Source organism: Dromiciops gliroides, chromosome 2 (genome assembly GCF_019393635.1).
Source record: "Dromiciops gliroides isolate mDroGli1 chromosome 2, mDroGli1.pri, whole genome shotgun sequence".
NCBI classification, from domain to species: Eukaryota; Metazoa; Chordata; class Mammalia; order Microbiotheria; family Microbiotheriidae; genus Dromiciops; species Dromiciops gliroides.
In genome coordinates, this window is record NC_057862.1 from 683,206,848 (window position 1) to 683,231,618 (window position 24,771).

The window sequence follows — 24,771 nt, forward strand, 5'->3', positions numbered from 1 at the left end:
GTGCGTGCGTGCGTGCGTACGACGGCTGCAAGGGGTGGAGAGGGGGACCTCCGCACGCCGTCGGCCCCGCCTCTTCCCGCCCTCTGGGCCCCGCCTCCGAGTGACGTAAGCACCCAGGCCAGCCGGCGCCATTTTGAAAGTGGAGCCGCTCGCCGCCCGCCGCCGCCGCCGCAGCCGCCGGTGCCGCCGCCGGGGGGGAGAAGGAGAGCCGGGAAGCCCCGGAGCGCCGCCCCGCCCTCCTGCCCCGCCGCCCCCCGGCCCCGCCGCCCCCCGCTTCGCACCCGCGCCCGCAGGGGCCCCCCCGCGCCCGGGGAGGGCGGCGGCCTCGGCCCGGAGAGCTTGAGCAGCCCGGCGGGGCCTCCATCGCCCGCGCGCCATGGCAGGTGAGAGCGGGAGCGGGGCGCCCCGGGGCTCCCGAGACCCCCGGGGACGGGGGCCCGACGTGCCCGACGGCCGCGGCCGGGGCCCCGAGCCCGGCCCGAGGGGACCCCCGGCGGAGGCCGGCCCCCGCCCCTCCCCCACCCCCACCCGGCCGGAGCGGAGGGGGAGGGGAGGGGAGGAGGGAGGGGACCCCCTGGGGTGCAGCGCCCCCTCCCCCATCCCGCTCTGCAGCCCCGCCCGCGCCCGCCGCCCGGCTGGGAGGAAGAGGAAGAGGAGGAGGAGGAGGATCGGGACACGCGGGGACCCGGCCCGGAGCCACGAATGGGCGTGGGGGGCTGTCGGCCTCCGGGCCTTCCGCTCCCCCTCCCCCTGGGGGGGTGGGGGGCACGCTTCTCACCTCGGATCACGGATGAGCGATCCGAGGGACCTCAGGAGGTCGTGAGCCGTTTTACAGAGCAGGAAACTGAGGCCAGGGACCCTATTTGGGGCTCCGCTGAGGCAGCCCATTCATTTACAGAGCAGGAAACTGAGGCCTGGGGGCTCCTCGGGGGCGCGTATTTATAGCCACACGAGCCCAGGAGGTCAAGCCGGCGGCTTCCCTCGGGGGTCTCCTGGGCCTTTACGTGACCAACGTGTCGCCTCCGAGGGTGGGGGGCTCCTGGAAGGCGGGCACAGCCATGCCCTTCTTGGCCGCCTCGTCGATGATCGCAGCGCCTGGCACGTAGTAGGTGCTTAATAAATGCCTGGCTTGACCACGGAGCCCCAGCTGAAAGGACGCCCCTCATTTTACCAAGAACTCCCGTCCCCGAAAGTTCCTGAGGAGCAGAGGCTTGAAGCTGGAGGGGACTAAGAGGTCAAACCCCCCTCCCGTAGAAAGAAAAAGGGGGCTCAGGAAGGTTACTAAGGGGCATGTGTTTGAGGTCCGGGAGGCCCTTTATTTTATAGAGCTTGTGAAGGGCCTCAGATCGGCAGCTCTAAGGGCCCTGTCGTCCAGCCTCCTTCCCAGGAGAAGAAACTGAGGCCCAGAAAAGTTGCGAGCGTCTTCAATCCTAAATCCATGGGGAGCAGCCCCCTCATTCTGTAGGTGAAGCAGTGGAGGCTCAGTAGCAAGGGGGTGGAGAATGCAAGCGAACTTCTCCCTTTGCTGGAAGGAAGGCCTTTTTCTGTGCCAGTGGTGACTCGACCTCCTCCGGGGGTCGGGGCTTGGGGACCTGGTTCATGGCGTTAAGGGGTTTGTGTGCTTATTAATTGTGTAGAATTCTCTGAGAACCCCAGTCTTAAGATTGGGAAAGACATTCAGTAGCCACTGATTCCAGTCTGTTCTAACCTGCAATGGAAAAATGAGAGATTTTATGTACACACATAGGAGGAACAGGAGGACTTATGTATGGGGAAGGTGTTTTGTTAACATAGAATGAGAGTTCAGAAAGATAAAAGGAAAAAAATAAAATTTTTTCCAGTAAATTTCCTAGGCCTGAAAGATTTTCATCACTTAAGAGAATCTGGAATAGACTATTTAATTTTGTTGCCCTCTCTGTCTCCACAAATTTTTTTTCACTGTGCTTCCATCTGTAGCAAGGTGAAAGATAGAAACATCACAGACTGAACTAATTCTTTATCTTGAAATCCAGATGGATTTTTGCACTTCAGCATGTATTTTCTATTTTTTAATGTATTGGATTGAATTTGTGATTTTGCTACAAGCACGTTGCTTTTTGGCCTTGTTAATCTAGTAAAATTAAAACTGTTGCACAAGATGGTAAATTACATCTGTTGCTTGGCCCTTTGGATTCTGAGGGGTGGGGTGAAGGAAGAAAGAGACTTCCTTTTGACAGCCTCTTTAGCAGCATTCATTTCAATGACTTTTCCTGTATGTAATGAATGAGTGATTGGCTGGCAATGAAATGTAGAAAAATGGGTGGTGTTTTTTGGGGGAAAGGGGGAGTGTTGGTAGCAAGGTTCAAATGAATCACCATCTTTCACGGAGCCAGTAATGTTTCTGAAGTTGTCACTTCGTGCAGTGTTTCATGGTAGTTTTAGCTTATTAACTCTTAACACAGGATATTGTCAAAAGACTATAAATGGTTTAACTTTTTCTGCTGCTTTCTGATCTCTCTTAACCATGTGCAGTTAGCATTGTGTTTGGAGAGATGAAGATGAAAGAAGTTTTGAACAGAAGTGCAGTATTAGTGATCAGCCAGTGAGTTCATGCTCTTAAAAAAACTTAATTCCTACATTGAAAAAAGAAAAACCAACCCAAACTTGGAAGTCAGGGCTTTTTTTTTTTTTTTAAAGTAACTTACTTTCTCAAGGGCCCAAAGACACAGAATAAGTCAAGGACTGTTTTTAACAAATTAACTTATTCTCAACAACTTTTTCTTTGTAAGTAACTGGAGTTGAGTTATTATGGCTTTTTTTCCTTTAAATTAAATCTAGACCTGATCACAGTAGTAGAACAATTTCCTAATGATATTCGAGCAAGACTTTCTCCCAAGTTGGAGCTTTGGGGGCTGAGGTTCTCTGAGTGGGCAGCCCTGCTGATGGTGCTATGCTAACCTTGGACACCACCTCTCTGTTTACAGGGAGAAAATGTGAACAAAACTCGGACATGATGTTAATGGAGATTGTTTTTCCTTTTAGGAGCTGGAGGAGGAAATGATATTCAGTGGTGTTTTTCTCAGGTGAAAGGGGCAGTCGATGATGATGTAGCAGAAGGTAAGAATATTTTAAGTTGAATTATAAAATAATCTGTGGAGTCTGTTAAATTTTGATTATGGAAATTTTTTTTTGTAGATGATGACTAGTAAGGGTATTGGATGTCTGAAAGCCTTGGCCAGCTTCATTGGCTGTCTGGTTGGGACTTGTTTTCAGGGCTGCAGCATGGGTCTGAAGGCAAACCTTTGACTCCAACCTAAAAACAGTCCTGTGCGCTCTGCTCTGCTTCATTTTCATCCTCCCACCTACCTGCCTTGTTAGTTTGAGACAACATCTTAATGTTAAGATGAACAGTTCACCCAGAACTACATATGTGGAAAGGAAATGTCTTTTGACTTGATTCTTAGCTTTTTTTGCCCTTTCAAACTTGGGAGCTTTGTAGCATGGCGTGGTGCTTACTCTAAGCCTTTTGTTGCCTGATTTTCTTCTTGATACATTGTACTCATCTTGAAGGTTTTAGTTTAGACAAGTGAGAGCTGTACTTTTGAAAATTGATTGTATTTCTTACATGTTCCAGTAAAGGTTGTTCTCTCCCCCCCCCCCATAAGTTTTTTCTTCTGTCATTACAGGAAGATTTCAATGTTGCTGATTTTTTATTTGTTGTTGAAGTTCACTTTTCATATTAATGACCAACATGAATTCTCAAAAGTGAACATTTCAAAGCTCAAAGTTTTTGTTTGTCTCTGGAAAGTATATTTGTGTGTGGTCAGAAGCTCTAATTTGATGCTTGACATTTATTACTATCTAGAGTGGCTTCTATTAGTGAGTTTTGCTATAGAACACATTTAAAAACTTCTCTCATTTGAAATTTAATTATTTTTAATGAAATGCAAGAAAGTGGCAAATCTTTTGTGTCAAGCCTGAATCATTTTCTCCTCCTGTGTTCTGTCTCCACGTAGAAAGAGAGCATTAATGGACATTCCTACAGAGGATACACACTTGCATGGTTTTTCCCAGGAGTTGTTACAGATTTTTGTTGAGCCAGCTATGGATCTTTTCCGATCAACTTGGATCAGTGGGGCATGCATTAATGATGTGACTGGCCAGGCTTAGGTGGAGTCCTGATCATGAAATGGATTTTTCTTACCGGGAAGTCAGCTGGCATATATATATATATATATATATATATATAATTGGCACCAGCTTAAACTTAGATTGCTTATACTCTGAAGTGGGCTTTGCCATCCGGGAAGCTGGCATTTGAAGTAGGTCTTCGCAGTTTGAGGGAAGGGAAGGCTTGTCTTGGAAATGTCCCCTGCTAGGAGGGCGGGCTGTAAGGGGTGTGTATGTGTGCATGCCTGCATTTGTGGAACTCTTTCAGGAGCAGGTTATTTGGCAAGTGGTAGGGAGTTATTAGAGGAGAGAAGACACTACGGGTGGTTGGAAGGTGGAGTGATATGGGGTGGGTGGGGCTATTATAATAGGTCACACCTTATATATAGTAGTAGTCTTGGGTCAAATAAATGAATTCTTGATTTCATTTAATTTGAGCTAAATAATATGTATGTGTATATGAAATATTTGTTTCTTAACCTTTAGATTGTGAAAACAGAACAAATGGATATTCAGAAAGCTATAGCACAATGTCTTGTTTTAATACTTAAGATATTATACTTGATATTTTTATTTTTCAAATGGATACTTTTATTTTGTGGGTGATTTTGTCTACAAAGTTTTTTTTTTCTTTCTTAAATTGATGTACTTCATGTGTCTGCTGGGCTATTTCTGTCCTAAGGATTTTGCCTCATTTTCAGTCAACATTTTCTTTTGAAAATAAAGCAGAATATCAGGCTTTTGGACTTGGCTATTTTAAGGGACTATATTTTTTGAAGGGGTTGTTTAGGTCTTGGTTGGGTGCTATCTCCTGTGTCAAGACAATTTGCCAGCAAAACCAACATTATTAAGCAAGGTCATATTTAATATACTTTGCCCTTTATGTTGAAATTGGATTCTAATTTTTTTTTTGCTCAACCTTCTGGGAGTCATGGATTTGTTAGTAATATGTGGAGATGCCAGCTACTAGTTAGGTTTAAAATTGGGTTGATACTGCATATGAGAAGTAGTTAGAAGGCTGTCTATTTTTGGTTCTGCCACTTGCTGTGTAACCTTGGGGGAGTTTCCTCATGAATTAAATGAGGAGGTTGGAGTAGAAAAATCTTTTCCACTGTCTAATACTAAATAATTTACATTTATGTAGTACTTTAAATTTTTACAAAAACTAGATTTCCAAACAATATAAAGTAATAAAACATGCCTTTATTTTTCTGATAAATGTAGTGAATTAAGACTCTCACAGTAATCTCATTTTACACATTCTTCCAAACTAAAAGCAAATACAATGTCGAGCTTTATCTAAGTCTGGGTATATACTCACCCTCTCGTTGAGCTTCCTTAGTCTCTTATTGAATTTTTTTTCAGAATATTGTTTTTTTCATTTTGTTTTTGGAAAGGGGTTAATATTTTTTGACAAGTCTGTAAGGGAGTGATAATTGTGTAGTTATATGCAGAAGGAAGAATCCTTGGTTGGTACACATAGCCAAATTACTGCTCATTGAAATAACAAGTTAACATTTGTTACTCCCTGCTTAATAAAACTCCAGTGGCTCCCTATTACCACCTTGTACAAATTCAGATTTCACTGACAGGCTCTCTCGTGGTTGGAATGCTCTCCCTCACCTCCTTCTCATAACAGCTTCCTTCAAACCTCAGCTCCCTTCTGACCAATAAGGCTTTCCTAATTTCTCTACCCCTACCCCCACCCCATTACCTTGTACATATTTTCTATAGTCTCACCATTGTTATCTCGTGGTTGTGTGCCCCTCACTCCCTATTCTCCCCACTTCCAATTCCCCTTTATGTGATGGCTTCTCAAATTAGAATGTAAACTCCTTGAGGGCAGATACCATCTTCTGTTGGTATCTTTCTCTCCAGTTTTGAACACTGCCTGTTAGGCAAGCATATCTATCAGCTGTGTGCTGGGCACTGTCAGAGAATCCCTAAGCATTAGGATACAGTGCAAGGCAAAAACACAGTCCTTTCACAAAAGGAGCTCCCATTATAATGGGGAAGACAATATGTGGAAAAAATACATGTACAAGATAAATGCAGTATGAAGCGAGGGGGCTGGAGGGACAACCAGATGAGGCATTCTGTAGGAAAATGGAGCCAGGAAGAACTGCTCAGAGGAGGAGAGGAGCAGGAACAACACTCTAGGCTTGGGGAACAGCTGGTGCAAAGGCATGAGGACTGGAAATGGAGTGTGCTTTTTGAGGAACAGCAAGGAAACCAGGGTGGCATGATTGTGGAAAGGCACTGGGTCGGGAATGGCTTTAAATGACAAATAGAATTTTATATCTGATCCTAGAATTCGGAGGAAGTCAGTAGATTTTATTGAGTAGGGGTTTACAGGGTCAGAGCTCGCCTTTAACAAAATCACAGCAGCCAAATAGAAAGTGATTGGGAGCCTGCCCCAAGGCGGGGTGATGGGCTCTAAGGGGAGGGAAGGGACTATAGAAAGAAGAGTGGGGGAGGTGTGAATGAGGAGTGGAGGAGCCATCCCCAAGGTTGCTGGTCTGGGTGACTGGGAGGAGGCGGATGCCCTTGAGAGCCCTGAAGGAGTTTGGAAGAGAGGAGGGTGTGTGTGTGGGGTGGTGGAGTGGGGTGGGGTTCTATTTTGAATCGTGGTGAGTTTGAGGTGACTAAGTCATCTACTTTGAAATGGCCCTGAGGCAGTTGGTGATGAGGGCCTGGAGCTCTGGAGAGGGAGTAGGTCGTGCTGAATTTGTAGATCTGAGTATTATCTTCATAAAGATAATTGAACCCAGGGGGAAAGAGGAAATGGGGGACACTGTGCCAGGGATGAAGAACCATAAAAGGAGACTGAGGAGGAGTGGTCTGACATGTAGGAGAAGGAGGAGAGTATTAGAGAAACCTGTGGGAGGACAGACTATCTGGGGTCAGAACCTTCAAGGGGGTCAAGGGAGAGCAAAATTGAGAAGCGCCACACATAGTAAGTGCTTAATAGAGAGTGTTTACATTTGTTGCGTGTGCCCCCGTCCCCCATGTGGGTAGGAGCTGTTTCTTTTTTGTCTTTATACCCACCACCTGCCTGGCTGTGGTAAGAATTTAATAATTGTTGGGGGTTTTAATGGCTGAACTGGAGAACATGTAGAAAATGGCGTCTAGGATAGGCGAGGGCTTTGAGTCTCAAGAGCATCAGTTGAGTCTGGACAGAAGATTCAGCAGCACTTGATGGTGTAAGGTGGTTGAAGGCTTGATGGGGGGAGGAGTCACTAGAAAGGCTTGTTCAGTTTGGTTTTGGAGGGAAGAAATAGCAGCAATGACTTAGAAATTGTAAAGAGGCGAATAGAAGCTTGGCATCAGGAAGCCTTTTCTAACATTAGAGTTGCCCCAAGGTGGATTGGGACACCCCATGTAGGAGGCTCCCCATCATCTGTAGAACCACTTGTCAGGTTATGTTGTAGCTGAGGATGAACTAGATGAAATAGCTTCTGAAGCAGCAATTTTGACTTTTGGCATTCCTTCTCACTCACTTTCCCCAAAGTGCCTAGCACAATGCTTGACATATACTAAGTGCTTAATAAATGCTTGGTGATTGATTCTATGAATTACACAGGTCCCTTACAGGAAAAGTTTACAAGATAGAAAGGAGAGCTATAGCCAGATATGGGAGAATTAGGGACTGGACAGTTGAGGGTCTCTGGACTTTTTCCCCAAGACCAGAGTATAAGATACTGTTTACAAATGAGTTGTAACTTGTTTCAGTAACCAGTTAATTTGATTTCTCCACTCATCTCCTTTCTTCTTAAGTATAAAGTTCTCATTTGTTAATTTGAAACTTATTTCTTAGGATTTTGACTGTGAAAATATAATTACAATTTACTCTAATCAAGTAAATATTGGAGGAAATATTTAAAATGAATTCACATTTTAAGAAATCCTGTCAGTTTTCCCCTACTGTCATACTTTTAACAGTCTTTAACATTTTCTCTCTGCCTGAAATTTCCAATCTATTTAGGGTATATAACTTATTAGATGAATCTTGTTATTTTTAATTTATGTTTATAATTTTATATATAATCAGTTGCATTACGTCTTTTCAGGACTTGCTTTCCCTACTTGTTTTTGGTAGGATTTAAAGACATCAGATGAGAGTGAGCAAATTTACTGTTGTTGTTTTTAATGTTGCTCCATAAACAGAAGTTGTCTCTTACATTTTTTTGGAGCAGTAAATAGGAAGTCTGCTTAATGAAAGATGAGTTTAAAAGAAAGCATAATAGAACTCATCATTTTGTGGATTTAGATATATCGCAAGTCAAATCCTGTCTCCCAGAACCTAACTACAGTAAAGGCATAATATGGTGAAGGTGTTCGTTCTGTCCCATGACACTTAACATTTGTGAAGTATAAACCTGAGGTTATGTCTCTAACTGTCCATGGTTGTAGATGAATAGTCTGCATAAGGGAGGGGTTTTTTTTAATATTGTGACCATTACAGATCATCTTCTCATTTTCTTTTTTAAAGATACTGAACCACTGTTCTTCACATCAATTTCATGGTCTTTATGAAGAGTATGGAAGATAATGTCCACATAGCATATTGTATGCTACTTTGCCTCAAAATGGCACGCTGAATTACAAAGTTATTGTTTGGCAGTATGTTAAGTTTGGCCCAAACCAGTTAACTTTTGAAGTTGTTACAAGAAACTCATCATATTGGGTTGTTGAATGGCTTCAGTTGGCAAAAGTATTCTTAACTTATTTAATTATATTAGGCTTTTTTCCTATTTTATCTTTAAAATTAATAGCAGAAAGATATGATTTTTTGGTTATTATTTATTAGTTTTTTCTTTTTAAGAAGGTATCCTGGACATGGGGTCAAGAAAACCTAAGTTCAAATCTTACCTCAGACACCTTCCATAATGTCACTTGACCTACTCAACTTGATTTTTCTCATATATAAAATGTAACAGCTGAAATAATGTACAGAAACCTCTTTACAAACTTTAAATTGCTATATTGATGCCAGTTGTTTAGAAGGCAACATGATAACTATGGAAAGGGTAGTGGATTTGTAATTAAAAGACCTGAGTTTGCATCTGGCTTGGCTTCACTTGTGTGACCCTGGGCAAGTCACTTAACCTCTTGATTCTTCAGTTTCCTCATCGGTAAAATGATGTGCCTCTTCCAATTTTCAGTCTGTGGTCCTGTGGTCTGCATTATTTTGAAGAATGCTAGGTGAATTTAATACATTAGTTTGTCTAATAGGTTCATGCTATCCCGTATACCTTTTTAAAGCCAGGTCGTTAATAAGCAGGATTGGCTGTTTTCTTTTCAATACATTGGATTAGGACATTTTATAGTTAAAAACACTTATAGCAGCAGCTTTTGAAAGACGATTTTTTTTTTAAGTCGTGATGTCATTTGGTCATTTTATTGCTACAGCAAAACAAGGCCACTTTTATTACTGTCACACCTTTCATTTCTGATTTTAATTGGTTGTCTTCTTGTCCATTGTAACTTTTCATGTTGACAAAATGTTTAAAAATAATTTGGAGCACAATTATTTGTGCTATGGTTGGTATCACCACTCTTAAGATGTACCAATATGTGCACATGCTAGACAAAGAGCCAGACGGTAAAAGTGGGGGCATTATGAAAGTTTGTTTCTCTAACTTTATTAAAGCTGCTAATGTGAGTCTTAGAATCTGGTTAGCACTGTTTTTAGGAGCCAAATTAGATCTGCCTTAAGCTCTTACATCTGGTGAAGTTGAGGAGAGAGAGAGACCTTTGATTCTGGAGTGAATTTAAAAACCTTCAGCTCAAAGAGATTAGAAATATAATGGCATGAAAGGCACCTTAGATAGCAATCTAATGTAATTCTCTGATTTTACAGATGAAGAACATGGTGTGGAAAGAGGTTCTGTGTTGCTCTTTGAACTTTGCTTTTAGTTCATTACCAAAAGCTACTGGTTACTGAGGGTTTTTCCCTATTTGTTAGGACTTTTAAAAACTTACTTTGGGGGGCAACTAGGTGGCGCAGTGGATAGAGCACCGGCCCTGGAGCCAGGAGTACCTGAGTTCAAATCCGGCCTCAGACACTTGACACTTACTAGCTGTGTGACCCTGGGCAAGTCACTTAACCCCCATTGCCTCACTAAAAAAAAAAAAAACAAAAAAAACAAAAAAACAAAAACTTACTTTGGCTTCCAAAGTTAGTTTTCTTAGTTATCAGGCGTTTATTATGTATCAGACATTGTACACAAGTTGGGAAGAGACAGGAAAGGAAGGACAAGTGTTTCACTTTTAAGAATCTAATTTAAAAAATTTCTCTGAAGTTGAAAGGGAAGCTCTCTCTCTCTGTGTGTGTGTTTTGTTTTGTTTTTTTAATATCCCTTTTCAAAATTTGCAAAGTTAGGGCTTTTGGCCCATGCTCAGGTCTTGTGGTCTTGTGGACAGGCTGACCTGCCTGGGTTCTTGACTCTGCCTGGTTGATAAAAGATACTGGATGCTATAGGTGGGTGTTTGAAACTTGGATCACAATCAATTGTCAGTCGAATTTCTTACTAAGCTATTTATTTATTCATGTATTCATTTATTTAGGTGGGGCAGTGAGAGTTAAGTGACTTGCCCAGGGTTACACAACCAGCATCAAGTGTCTTTGGCCAGATTTGAACTCAGGTTCTCCTGAATCCAGGGCTGGTGATTTATCCATTGCACCACCTAGCTGCTCTACTAAACTATTTAAAATACAATAATTGTTATGGGAATAACTCACTTTCATAGACCTTTTATAAGGTACCTTTGTGGTCTGCTGATGAATTACTGGATTTTGATTCAGAGGGGCCTGGGTTTTTGAATACTGCCTTTTCTGACTTTTTTTTTTAACCTTTGTGACCTTGAAAGTAAAGCCTTACTACACCTGGGGCTCAGTTCCCTCATTTTTAAAAGGGGAAGAGGGGGTACATTAGACTGGACGAGTTCTGAGATCCTTTCCCCTTCTTAGGTTTTTGAAACAATCAGGCAGGCCAGTATTTTTTTTTTTCTCCCAGACCTGTGATTTTATCAGCTTAGGGAATTTTTGGTCTGGAAGTCTCACATTGATTTAAGTTCAGCAACTTGTCTATAACTCAGTCTTTCCCCATTTTGTAGAAGAGGAAACTGAGGCTGAGAGGTGATTGGCTTCCCCTAAAAATCTGGTGGAGGTTTAAACTTGTGGATGGATTAGTTCCATATATGCAGCTTCCCTTGATGCCTACTATTGTGGAGTGAGTAGCTATAGATGGGAATTTTTTATGTAAGCACTGAGAGGACATATTCTCTTAACCGGAAAACCTGAGGAAAAAGTGTTTCCAAGCCTGAGCCAGTGCCTCTTCTAAGATTTTCCTTCAAGTTTCCTACCTGTTAATTTTAAAGATAAGTAATGGATTAAAGTACCCGTCAGAACCTGCCAGGTTTAGGAGTGAGTGAATCAGTGACAGATTGTGGGAGCAGGGCAGTTTCCAGGAACTCTGCAGGGACAGTGCAGACCTCAGGTTGGGCTGCTTCTGCCTCCCCTTCACCTGAGCTTTTGACCTACCCTGTGGTGGGACCACATGCAGAAGATGGGCCTTGTTCATGTTCTTTCTGTAAAAGTTAGTATTGCTTTAGTGGCAAATGGCACTTGAGTTGCTTGGAACACTGAGAAGTTAAAAAGTGACTTGCCTCAGGGTCACCAAGGCAGCTGGTGGCAGAGAGAGGGACTTAAATCCAAGTCTTCCTAATGTGGAGGCCATCTCTGTGCTACACCAGAATGCCTCTCAAGTAAAGTAAATAAGGGGAATATGTATTGAATTCATTTCCTTTATTAATTTCATTAAAGCACAATTTTATAATTAAGGTTTATTTCTGGATGGAAGTAAGGCCATGTAAAAGGAAATGAAAATTATGGGACATGGTTCTTTTTGTCTATTCCCTGTTCCAATCCATCTTCTACTCAGCTGACAAAGTGAATTTTCTTAAAGCATAACTGGCCATGTCACCCCATCTTCTACCTCCCCTGGAATAAAATGAGTGATTCCCTGCTACCTCTAGGATCCTTTAGGCTCTAGCATTGAAAGCTCTTCCTAACCTGGCCTCCTCCAGATTCCTCAAGTCTTTGATTTTCTTCCCCTCTGCATACTCCATGATCTGGCTGCACTAGCCTGCTTGCTGTTCTTTATATCTCTGTGCCTTTACATTTGAATGTCTCCCTCCCCTGCCCCTAATACTTTTCCATCTCACTTTTGCATCTGACTTTCTCTGGCCTCCTTCAAGTCTCAACTCAGGTCCCACCTTCCGTAGGACTTTTCTCACTCCCTGCAGAGATTATCTCCTGTATACTCACATAGCTCTTGGATATACCTAATTATTTACGTGTCATTTCTGCTACTAGAACGGGAGCTTAAGGATGGGAACCTGGCATGTACTAAATGGTGAAATCTTACTCACTGATTGACTTGGGTACAAAGAATCAACTTCACAAGGATAAGATGGAAGGACATGGATAGGCAGTAGTTATTCTGAAAAAGATCTTAGAATGTTAGTGGACTACAAGCTCCAGATGAGTCAGCCTTTAAACGTGACAGCCAAGAAAAGCTAATGTGGCCTTGGGCTGCATCCAGGGCTGCATGACTTCTGGGAATAGGGGCAGGATCATCCCACTGTGCTTGGTGCTGCTCATTCCCCATCTGTAACATTGTTGTTGGTTGGGGGCACTGTGGTCTGAGGAGAACACTGCTCAGCTGGTGTGTGTCCAGATGGGGGCAGTGAGGAGGATGGACTGAGGCCGTTTCTTAGGAGCATTTGAAGGCCCCAGGCATATTTAGCGCAGAGAAGAGAAGGCTGGGGGCGGGGGTGGGAAGAGAATGCTAGCTCTTCTCAAGCGATTGAAGGCTCCATCCTCTTGTGGAGATTCACTGGAGGCTGGACATCCCCTATTCGTGATGCGCCGCTACCTCTCCTTGTCGTGGCTTGGGTCTATACAGTGGGGTTTCCTGTATGGGCTGGGTTAGGGTTGCTGAGGTTTCTTCTAAACCTCAGATTTGGTGCTTCTGTGAGTGTAAAGGCCTCCTCTGGATGGGAGATCAGATGAGGGCTAGCTCCACTGCTGAAGGCATCAGAGAATGCTTTGCGGAGCATGTGGTGTTTGAGCTTGGCTTCAGGGATGGCGAGGAGCTCACAGACCCCTTGAAAGCGCTGAGATGGTGTATCAGAGCATGCCAGAGTTGGAGACCGACTTGGGAGAGGAGATTGCCTTGACTACACTAGTGTGATTTTGATATGTACCTAGCATTGTACTTAGCATATCCTGGGGAATGCAGAGAATTGAAGGATCATCTGTACAGAGCAGCAGAAGAGACCAGTGGCTCATCCTCTCCTCTCCCCTTCTCCCATTTTAGAGGAGAGGAAACTGAGGCATATGGGATGTTAAATGACTTGTGCACAACGGCAGACTGCTCTTAAAGGCATTTGGGCATTATTTTACAATCCTGTAGTTGGGTATGTGGGTTATGCAGGAGTTTACATTCTTAATACATTTTATTGTTCCAGCTTATTGAGATCTTTTTGGATATGTCACCTGATGTTCCATTTATCCCTTCCAACTTCATTGTCCTTAATTTTTTTTAAAATTATAAAAGTATGTTATTATTTTCCAGTTACATGCAGAGATAGTTTTCAACATTTGTTTTTATAAAATTTCTAGTTTCAAATTTTTCTCCCTCCCCTCCCTGCTCCCCACCCCAAGACAGCAAGTAATCTGATATGGGTTATATATGTACAATCACATTAAACATATTTCTGCATTAGTCATGTTACAAGAAAAGAATCAGCAAAAAGGAAAAACCTCAAAAAAGAAACAACAGCACCAAAAACAAAAGAAATAGTATGGTTCTATCAGCATCCATCTTCCACAGTTCTTTTTTTTTTCTGGATTTGGAGAGCCTTTTCTATCATGAGTCCTTTGGAACGATCTTGGACTGTTGTATTGCTGAGAAGAATCAAGTCTATTACAGTTGATCAACACGTAATGTTGATGGTACTGTGTCCAGTGTTCTCCTGGTTCTGCTCATCTCACTCATCATCAGTTCATGCACGTCCTTCAGGTTTCCATTGTCCTTAAGTCTGACAAACTTGCCTTGTGATTAGCAAAATCAGTGATTAAAAATATTGACCCTGCAGGGCCTGGGACAAAGCCCTGGAGTGTGCTACCAGAATCTTGGCTCCAGTCTGAATACTGACCTATTAATACTGACACCGACACCTCCCTATCAGTTAGGAATCAGTCAGGCCACAAGCTTCGGTCTAGTACCTCCTGGGCTTAACAAAAAAAGAAACCTTCCTTGCCCTCAGGGAGCTTACATTCGGTTGGGGGGAACTATTTACTCCTGTATGTAAAGACCAAGTTCTTCCAAGTAATTGGGAGAATTTGGCAGATTTTAAAGGGGCTTTTGTAGGAGGTGGCCCTTGAATTTAGCTTTGAAAGAACCTGAGGGTTGTGGGAGAAGTGGAGGAGCCGAGGAGCCGAGGAGCTTGTGCATTCCAGGCCTGTCAGAATCTCCTGACAGGAAGAGCAGGAGCTAGTCCAGGTTGGCTGTGAAGGGATATAGGATATAATTAGGCTGGACAGGTAGGTTTGAGCCAGTGAAGAAAGGGTCGAACCTAGGAGTTCATTCGCTCCTAAAGGCGAGTGAGAGAGAGAGCAGTGCTTGAGGAAGGTCACTTTGGTAGCCTATTGGAAGATAGACTGGAGAAAGGAGAAAGTGGAAGGTGATGAGAGCCCTGAGCTAGGGTGGTGGTAGCCTAACTTCTATAGACCATTCAGTCCAAGTCTCTTATTTCCTTCACAAAGAAATTAAGATGTGTTTTATCAAATGCCTCTTTGAAATCTACATTGGCAACATTGCCTCGATCTGCCAGTCCAGTAATCCTTTAAAGAAAGAAAATCAGTTGGCCATGAGTTCATGCTGGCCCCTTCTCAAGACTAAAGCCCAATTAAAGAAAAATGCCTTATCTAGGACCCATGACGGGGAGCCTTTCTCATCTTTTGGGCATTGCTCCCATTGGGGTCAGGGCTCCTTTGGTGTCCCAGTATTTGAATCCCTTTGTAGATGCACTAAAACGGTCTCAACTTTTCACTCACAAGGATCGTCCTAGAAAACATGAGATATTCCCACAGTCAGTTTTTAAAGGAAAAAAAAATATCCAGGAAAGGGTAGGAAGTCCTGACCTATCTTTACTAGGAAGTTAACATTCTTGCTTTTTGTCTTGAGAGGCCAGTGTCCTGGAAAGTGCACATACATACTTAAATCCTGTGTGACCATGGGCCAGTCCTTTCCTTTCCTCTGTACTGCTGGTTTTCGATCTGGAAAATTAGCTGTGAAATGTATCTGACCTTTAAGGTCTCTTCTAACTCTATAAAGCCGATATTATTATCCTGAAGCTTGTGAGTTGGTTATTTTAAGAATATTTTTGATAACTTTTTAAATATAACTGGTTTCCTTTATAATCCTCTATATTTTATTTTATGTATTTAAATACATTCTTCAGAGCATGGGCCCATGGGTTTTCCCAAATGCTGCTCAGGAGGCCATGACATTGCTTTTCATAGACCTCACCCCACTCCAATTTTGCTTCTTTCATTGACTTCTTGGTTTATACGGGTACCTTACCAACAATTATTAATTCATTATTCAGGAAAGACCATTTGGGGTGGAGGTATAAGTTCCAGCAATTCTCTAGTGAGGGTTCTCAAGTGGACCCTGGTAAAACTGGGCATTTTAACATTATGGGGAAGTTTCTTTATGATATTAATGGCAATATATTGTGAAAAATGCATAGCTGTGCAGGGTGTATTCTTTTAGTGCACTCTTTGTGTAAAACCTGGAAGGAAAAAGTCTGACTTTGTATACAAACAAATGGAACAATAAATAACCCTTTTACAAGTGTATAATCATCCTACACCCACACCCTCTGTTTAAATTAGTATTGAGAGGGAACAAAAATACCAGTTTCTGGAGCTTTCCTTTGGGGTTTTCAACAAAATATTTGCTGTCTTAGCAAGCCCTCCAGTGGGTTCAGAAGTTAATTCATTTGTAAGTAGAACTGCTTGAGGGTATTTTTTTTCTGACTTGTTCATGACAGTGAAATATGTGATACTACTATTAACCTGGTCAAAACTGTTTTATAAATATATTCTTTATTCTTATTAGTTTATTAATAATCAATATCTTGGGGAACCCAGTGATCTTCCTTTCCCTTCTTAGTCTTTTCTTTTACCCCCCCCCCTCGTTGTTTGTCCTACCTTTTTTTTTTTGGTGAAGCAATTGGGGTTAAGGGACTTGCCCAGGGTCACACAGCTAGTAAATGTCTGAGGTGAGATTTGAACTCAGGTCACCCTCTTGATTTCAGGGCCAGTTCTATCCACTGTGCCACCTAGCTGAACCCCACTCAAGGTATAAGTCCTTGAAAGTATGACCCAAGCCAACAAAGGAGTCTTGGGTAGAGACAGATCCTTTTGTCCAGATAGCCTAAGGGTTACTGATGAGATTAAACCAAGCCTAGATAGAAAGCTAGTTGGCTCTGACCAGCTTGAGTGGGGGTCTTAACATTCCTTTCTCTGATGTCATCCCTGGACTTCATTTTAATATAACCCATCTCCAGTCATGTTAACCAATTAGATTCGATTGCTGTGTGATAGACCTCCTGCAGTGGAAAGGGTTTGTGAACCGAGACTGACCACAAGGAAGGGTCTTTGTTCTGAGAGAGACTGCCATAGACCTCATTTTATTAATAACCTGCCAGCCATATTAATAAAATGATTAAATTATCCAGAAACTATGTCTCATATTTTTAATCGTCACTTTCCCTTTGGGGAGCTGCCAAGCGAAGTGTTAACAATAAATCATGTTTTAGAACAATCAAATTAATGAAAAGGTTAGGAATTACAAATATGCAAACTAGACATTCTAGGCCCTCTGGGGCTTGGGATCCTCTCCTCCCACTGAGGGGTCCTTAGTTCTAGGCCCATGCATTCTGGACCTGGGTTCAGCCCTGGGAGAGCCAGTCTTCTGATTTGGTTGTCTTTGGCCCATGTCCAGAGTCTTCCTAAAAGGGAGTAGAAAAACACTCAACAATGTTAGTATAGGATAGGTATAGGATAGTTATTTTCTCCACACAAAAGAAATATAGATGTGTATTGATAAAAACCTCTTCTTTCAGGAGGGCTGTAGTATTTGTCCTAAGCACCTTCCACAGTAGAGCTAGCACTGACTGATGGACCCAGGAGCTCCTCACATCTCAGATTCCCTAAAGGCACTTCCTCAAGCTGGAATCTCCTATCTTAGGATCAGTGTTTGGGCATCTCACGGTCTTCTCTCCTGAGGGGAAAATCCCCAATGAAGCACTCAGGGCCCTGAGATCCTGACTTGGCTTCTCCTCGAGGTACACGTTGCTCTAGCTGTTATGTGTATATCCATCTTAGGTGTGCCCCAGAATTCTGAAGTTTCTACTCCCTCTGAAGTCTGAATGTAGATGTTTTTCACAGACTCAGTGGCCGGTCCTCTTTGATATAGGCACCTCTTGCTGCCTTCACAGGACCAAGGAACTAATAGCACTAAGGAACGTGCTTCACTGGGAGTTAGCAGGGGTGCTCAGCTCAGTTCCAGAAATGCTCCGGGGCCATGTGGGCAGCTAAGAGTGCAGTGGATGGAAGGCTTTGCTTGGAGTCAGGAGATTCTTCTTCCTGAGTCCATATTGTGACCCTGGGCAAGTCATTTAACCCTGTCTGTTTGCTCATCTGTAAAATGAGCTGGAGAAAGAAATGGCAAACTACTTCAATAATATCTTTGTCAAGAAAACCCCAAGTGAGGTCAGGAAGAGTGGGACTCTACTGAAAAGTGAATCAACAACAATCTGGTGGGATGCTTTGGCCAGAGGAGATGGAGGTGGGGAATGCTTGTCTCCCCCCACCCACTCCCAAAACAAATTTACTGAGTGTCCGAGTCTCATATAATCATGAAGAGCTAGGTTTGGGGCTTGGGGCTTTTTTAAAAAAATAAATTTTAAGGATTTGTTCAGAAACTTCAGCTCAGTTTAAACAAGGGGGATAGGACAGGAAGGGGGAAATTATCTAGTAATAACTATTTCCCTCCATAGTATATCCTATTAATTCCTTGCTGTTCCTTCCACAACTTATTTCAGGAAATATTTGTGAGCTGTTGAGACTCGTGAATCCACTGCTGCCAAAGTCACTGCCACCCTTAAGAATCTGGGGTCAGGGAATTGGGAAGGCTAAGGAGGAGGACTAAGGAGGGAAGCTGGAATGTGAAGTGAGATATTCTTGATCATGAAGTCAGACCCAGGATTAGACTCAGGTCTCCTCCCAGTCTGGGGCTGTCACTGCTTTTGTAAATGAAACCCAGGGTAAGGATTGACTTTGGAGGGTCTCAGTCTGATCTTTTGTTCTTTGATCTTTTTGTCTCTAACTCCTCTTACTCCCCTCTCCCTTCTCTCAGTTCTGATCTTCTGAGAATTTTTTTCTAACATCCTCATCTGTTTTATTTTGTAGCATCACCTCCCAGGGTTATTCAGGTACTGAGCATACCAGAAAGCACCTTTCAGTAGCAGCTTCTTGATTCCCTTGGTACCTTTTTCAGCTCCTATCAGCTATTAGTTGTTGCAGGAGTAAAAGCTGGGGCGACCCCCCCCCCCCCGCCCGCCCCTGCACTCTAGGTGATTAATACATGTCTGAATTGAAAGGTTAAAAAAAAAGACCGAGTTGGTTTCTTTACCTCTGCACTTAATAATTTGCTTTGGACACTGAGAGACTCATAATTGAATACTGAGAAAGGGTTATTGTATGGGACTCTTTTCTACACTTCACTGTGCCAGCTTTCTCTGCTCCACCCTTATTTTTTTTCCCTTTGTTGCTGTTGATATGATTTGTATGTTTATTAGAACCTTTTGCAACTTTGTCACCCAAAGAGAAACTTCCTTGGATTATAAGAGGGACAGAAATCACATTCCACCTCAGCTACTTGGAGGTTGTTGAAAGGCCAACAGGAACAACCCAAGTTAACCCCTCATTTGAAGAGCAGGGTTTTTGGTACAAAACTGGTGCTTGTTTTAGGTGGGGAGGCAATGATGATGCCAGCGATAATAGATCACTGCTTCTGGAGTCTAGAAGACCTGATTTTGGTTTCTCCCTAAGATCTTCAACTAGTTGTGTGACCGTGGGCAAGTCACTTAACCTGCTTTCCCTCATCTGAGGATGAGCCCCTACCTTCCAGAATTGGTGTGAGGATCAAATGAGATGTAATGTGCTTTCTAAGACTTAAGCGCTACAAAAAGGCTCTTGTAAAGGAGGTGAAAAAGAAAGGGGATAAATGGACATCGTGTCTTGTACCCTGGATGATCTGGGTAAATATTTCTCAAGTGAAAGAATTGAAGCCCTTTAAGGAGCAGTTCAGTCTTCAGTGAGGTGAGAAACCATTGCTTCTGCCTGTCTGCTGGTTTAAATCCTTCTTTAAACCAGAGCCCACTGGATTTAGATTAAGGTGTTACTCTACTTGGAGATCCAGACCTGTTCATTTACATTTGAAAAGCACATTCTCCCTGGAGTTACTAAATTAAAAGCATTTCTTGAACATGCTGGGTACATGCAAGACCCTGCCATCAGTGAGCTTTACAGTCATGCTACTGGGGGGGGGGGGTGATACGTACATAGCCGGGCAGATTGGAAGGAAATAGGACTGAGGGGTCAGAGAAAAACTGCTTTTTATCACTGCTTCAGAGGCCTGAGGACTAAGCGTGATACCTGCCTCTTTCAGCAATGGCCAGTATACAGGGTGTCCAAAAAGTCTTAGTGCAGTTAAGCCATTAAAGCTTTTGGAACACCCTGTATTTGCAGAATAAGGTATCACCAGACGTGGTTGATGCGCTTTGTCTAATTGTACTTTACTACAAGGTGGGGATGGAGGAGGGGCAGTATAGCTGGATTCCCAGTCATTTGAAGAAGATAGGTATGTAAACATCGAGAGGCAGTTTTTACAAAGGCTTCATGGAAGAGGGTCTGCTGGAGCAGAGATTTGAAGGTGGCTAAGGATTCCAGGGATCAGCTGTGCAGGGGCCCAGAGAAAGGTCGGAGTGGGTGGGCCAGGTGGCTGGGCTGTGAGTTGGATCTGGGAAGGCCAATTTCAGTTATCTAGTGAGGAAGAGATCTATGTGTCCAGTGGAGGAGCTGGCATTTTAGCCTAGAAGCAGTTTTAAGTTCCATCGGGGCTGTGTGTATATATGTGTGTGTGTGTGTGTGTGTGTGTGTGTGTGTGTGTGTGTGTGTGTGTGTGTGTGTGTGTGTGTGTGTTTGTGTTTGTGTCATTCTTCTTATGAGCGTAATCATTAGCAAGTGCAAACTTGTCAGTCTACAGAGAACCAAAGAGTATTGTATATGAAACTTGTAAAGTTGACTATGTACAGTTTTTCAAAGTGTGTACTAAGTATAACTCACTGCTAATAAAGAGCCCTGTTTACTTTGTCTCCCTTATAACTGATTTTTTCCCCAGTGTTATCGATAGCTCTTTTGCTTTGCATTTCTCTCACTTCCCACAGTGAACTGTGCCTTTCCCCTTCCCTCCCTCCAACAAATATATAGAGTGGAGCAAAACAAATGAAAACATTGGTAATATTTGACGATGTCTGTCTTGTGTCCCCCTAGTCTGTTACTGTACTGGTAAGATGTGGGAGGTGAACAGGAGGTTTCCTTATCAGTTTGCTGAAATCATCTTTGGTCAGTGCATTGATTTTTCTTTTAAGGCATTGAGCAGTCTTTTAAATTGTTCTTTGGCTTTACTAATTTCACTGTCAGTTTGTGCAGATATACTCTATTTGCCATTCCTTATGGCATAGTAGTTCATTTAATTTATATACTGTAATTTGTTCATCCATTCCCCAATTGGTGGACATCTTTCCAGTTCTTTGTCATAGCAAAAAGGATTGGACTTTTTTGGGGGGGGCAGGGCAATGAGGGTTAAGTGACTTGCCCACGGTCACACAGTTAGTAAGTGTCAAGTGTCTGAGGCCAGATTTGAACTCAGGTCCTCCTGACTCCAGGGCCGGTGCTCCATCCACTGCGCCACCTAGCTGCCCCCAGGACTGGACTTTTTAAAAAATTATGTATGTGGCCTTCTCTGCCTTGGACTTCCTTGGGGTTTATGCCTAGTAGCAGTCCTGCTGGATCAAAGGGTACAGTTAGTGACTTTTGGAATATAATTCCAAATTGTTTTCTAGAAAGATTGTACTATCCATCACTGAACCTTATCAAATAGGAAAACCACTTGGCCAGGTTTTTTTGTTTGTTTTAAAAAAGGTTCTTTTAGCGGTTGTGTAGAGGAGAGACTGGAGGCATAGGGACTAATTAGGAGTCTCTCTTAGAGGTACAGAAGTACTGAACTAAAGTGGCTTTATGACTAGAGAAGGGATTCATGGGTCAGAGAGATATTCTGGAGATAGGAGTGACAATACTTGATAACTATTAGAATATATAGAGTTGGGAACAGTAGAATATTGGTGCTGGGAATCTGACTAGAAGATATAGGGGAAATTAAGGTAGAGACAGGTTTAGGGGGAAGATACTGAGGTCCATTTTGGAATTTGAATGTGAGATGCTAGAGATTTAGAGCACTTAGCTGGTGATTGAAAACTGGAATTTGAGACAAATTATGATTGGTTATGCAGATTTGGGAGTCTTAAGTGTAGAGATTCTAATTAAACCCAGGAGGGAGAGCTGATAAAGTCACCTAGAGAGAGGAGACCTCGTTCAGAGCTCCAAGCAAACTTAGACTTAGGGGGCAATACATGGATGAGAAGAACAGTGTCTTGGAAAGAAAGGAAGGGGTTTTGTGTTTTGGTAGCCATCTGGGGCATGGGGTGGGGTGTGGGGAAGAAAGTTACAGGATAACTTGATTATATACTTTGAAGGAAAAGCAAGTTCATAATCAATTTGCAGTTTCATATGTAATCCTCTATTTTCTGTTCTACTTTGTTATGGAAATGCTTTTTTATTTCTTATATTCAGAATAAGGAAAAGGAAGAAAGTAAAGGGAGGAAATTGTATCCAGGAATTGCAGAGAAGGAAAGACGGGTAAGGACTGAACAGTGAAAAGGTGATTGGAAGTAGAGAACAGAACTTTTCATAGGGTGGGTTTAGAACCAGGTTGCAAGGAATGAAATGCTTGGGAGGTGAATAAAACAAGGCAGTGAGTGTAGATTGCTGGTTGTGGGTTTTTATGATTTGGGCTCTGAAAAGCTGGAGAGAAATAGGTGGGAGGTATAGTAAGGTCAAGTGAAGGTGATGGTGCAATGGATAGAATGATGGGCTGGGAGTCAGGAGGACCAGAATTCAAATGCAGCCTCAGATACTTACTAGCTGTGTGACCATGGGCAAGTCACGTAATCGTGTTTGCCTAAGTTTCCTTATCTTTAAAATGAGCTGGAAAAGGAAATGGCAAACCACTCCACCATCTTTGCCAAGAAAACCCCAAATGGGGTCATAAAGAGTGGAATATGACTAAAATGAACAACAGAAGCCTTGGGTGTGTTTGTTGGGAGAGGGAACCAGAAGAGAAGACATTTAAAAATGAGGGAGAGTGGGGCAGCTAGATGGCACAGTGGATAAAGCACCAGCCCTGGATTCAGGAGGACCTGAGTTCAAATCCGGCCTCAGACACTTAACACTTACTAGCTGTGTGACCCTGAGCAAGTCACTTAACTCCAATTGCCTCACCAAAAAACCAAACAAACAAAAAAAAATGAGGGAGAGAATACATGTGCATGTGAGAGGGTGGAAGGAGAGGATGAGATGTGTGTAGATCAAGCTCTGAGACCTGCAGAAGTAGGCTCAAGGCTAAGAGAAGGCCCATCTCATCATTATGGACTGGAGCTAAGGATGATGGAAAGGGAGGGAGGTGGTACACTAGGCTTTAAGAAGAGAAAGTTTCAGGTTCCACTGGGCAGTGTGATAGTTAGGAAAGAAAAACATCTCAGTGAAGGCTCAGCTGACACTAAGGGAACCTAGATTACAAATTTATAATGGACCCAGGTATATTGAAACACTTTAGGAAGGGGGTGGGGAGTGGTGGCCCTTCTCTTACCTCAGGCTATCCAACCTTTCTGCTTGTGTCCTTTGCAAAGCCTGAAAGGTAATAGGAGAAGATGGAAAGGGATTAGGCATGAAGGACAGCGTGTGAATACATGGGGGGCGGGTGTTGGGGTAAAGCCAGAGCCTGGTGCTGGACAACTTGGGAGAACAGGGAGGGTGTGGAGAGGAGTTCAGGACAAGGACAAAGGCTTCCAGGGAGAGATGGGAAACCACAGTGTTGAAAAGGTCCCGGATCCTTAGCGGTCCTACCTCTGGCTCGTGCTTATCTTTATGCTCTCTTTTTCAAGTCCTGTCACCTCCTCCCTTTGAAAATGTCTGGAAGTTCTGAGGACCTTTTGCCTCTAAATTTGGTGTTGTGTAAAGATGGCAGGTTGTGGTTAGAGATGAATTTCAGAAGCTGGAACTTGGGAAGCAGGATCTCAGTGGTGTGATCCATGGACTGCTTGAACTTCAAAGGAAAGAGAACTGACTGGGCATTGGTGCCATAGAGAGGGTCTGAAGGGGGCACGGAGGGGCAGTGGGTATATGGCCTAGTGGTTTGGGGAAACGTTCCTGATGAAGCACTCTCCTCCTCACCTCTGCAACTTAAAAAGTTTTAAAGGGTTGCCTTAGAACACTAAGAGGTTGGTGTCCCAGGTAGGGTTTGAACCTAAGGTCTCCCTGGCTTTGAGGCCAGATCTCTGGCCACTAACTGTCCCATACTGCCTCCATGCTAGATGATAGGAGGGGAATTTGGTGGTGGAGATGACTAGCAGCCAGAAAAGGCAAGTTTGTTAATAGGAGAAGTTCAAAGGGCAGAATAGAGGGCAGGGTTTGGCGAGCAGAGTGAGATAGAGGTTAGACAAGCTTAAAGTTGGAAAAGAAGAGGGAATTGGCTAGTCAGTCACAGGCCTGGATGTGATGATTGTTTTGGGAACGATGGCTCTATCACTTCTGTTTTCCGTCTCTTCATCTGTAAAATGAGGGGGTTGCACTGGTTGGCCTGAGGAAGCCAATGCTTCAAGTGTTAAGCTTAAGATTGTACTTGAAAAGACTATTGATTTTTCTTCTTCCTTGCTACCAAGCAACAGCAGCTCTGCCAGATGACTTGTACAAGAATAAAATTTGTAAGGTCCTTCATCAAACTATTCCATAATTGTCTTCCCATGGCCCTATTTAGGGCAGAAATCTAATTTGTAGAAATCTTGTCAACCATTATTTTTGTGATTTCTCAAATTATGTCATCTTCTTTGGGATTGCCTGTGCCTGACTTTTTTATTTCTTTTTTGTTTTTTTGCAGGCAATGGGGGTTAAGTGACTTGCCCAGGGTCACACAGCTAGTAAGTGTCAAGTGTCTGAGGCTGGATTTGAACTCAGGTACTCCTGAATCCAGGGCCAGTGCTTTAACCACTGCACCACCTAGCTGCCCCGCCTGACTTTATTTCTAATTGTGGGTGTGGTTTTAACTCTTCTTTCAGTGACTTCCTCTTCTGCATCAGTGC

General features: G+C 43.2%; 1 protein-coding gene across 1 annotated transcript in view; it reads left to right on the top strand.

Moving 5' to 3' along the window:
• Positions 1 to 205: 205 nt before the first annotated feature.
• PPP2R2A (protein phosphatase 2 regulatory subunit Balpha) overlaps positions 206 to 24,771 on the top strand; it is a 99,213-nt gene continuing 74,647 nt past the window's right edge. The window contains exons 1-2 of the mRNA XM_043985912.1: positions 206 to 383; positions 3,022 to 3,096. Coding sequence (XP_043841847.1) covers positions 377 to 383; positions 3,022 to 3,096 — 82 coding nt within the window. The 5' untranslated portion in view covers positions 206 to 376. The remainder of the gene's footprint in view (positions 384 to 3,021; positions 3,097 to 24,771) is intronic.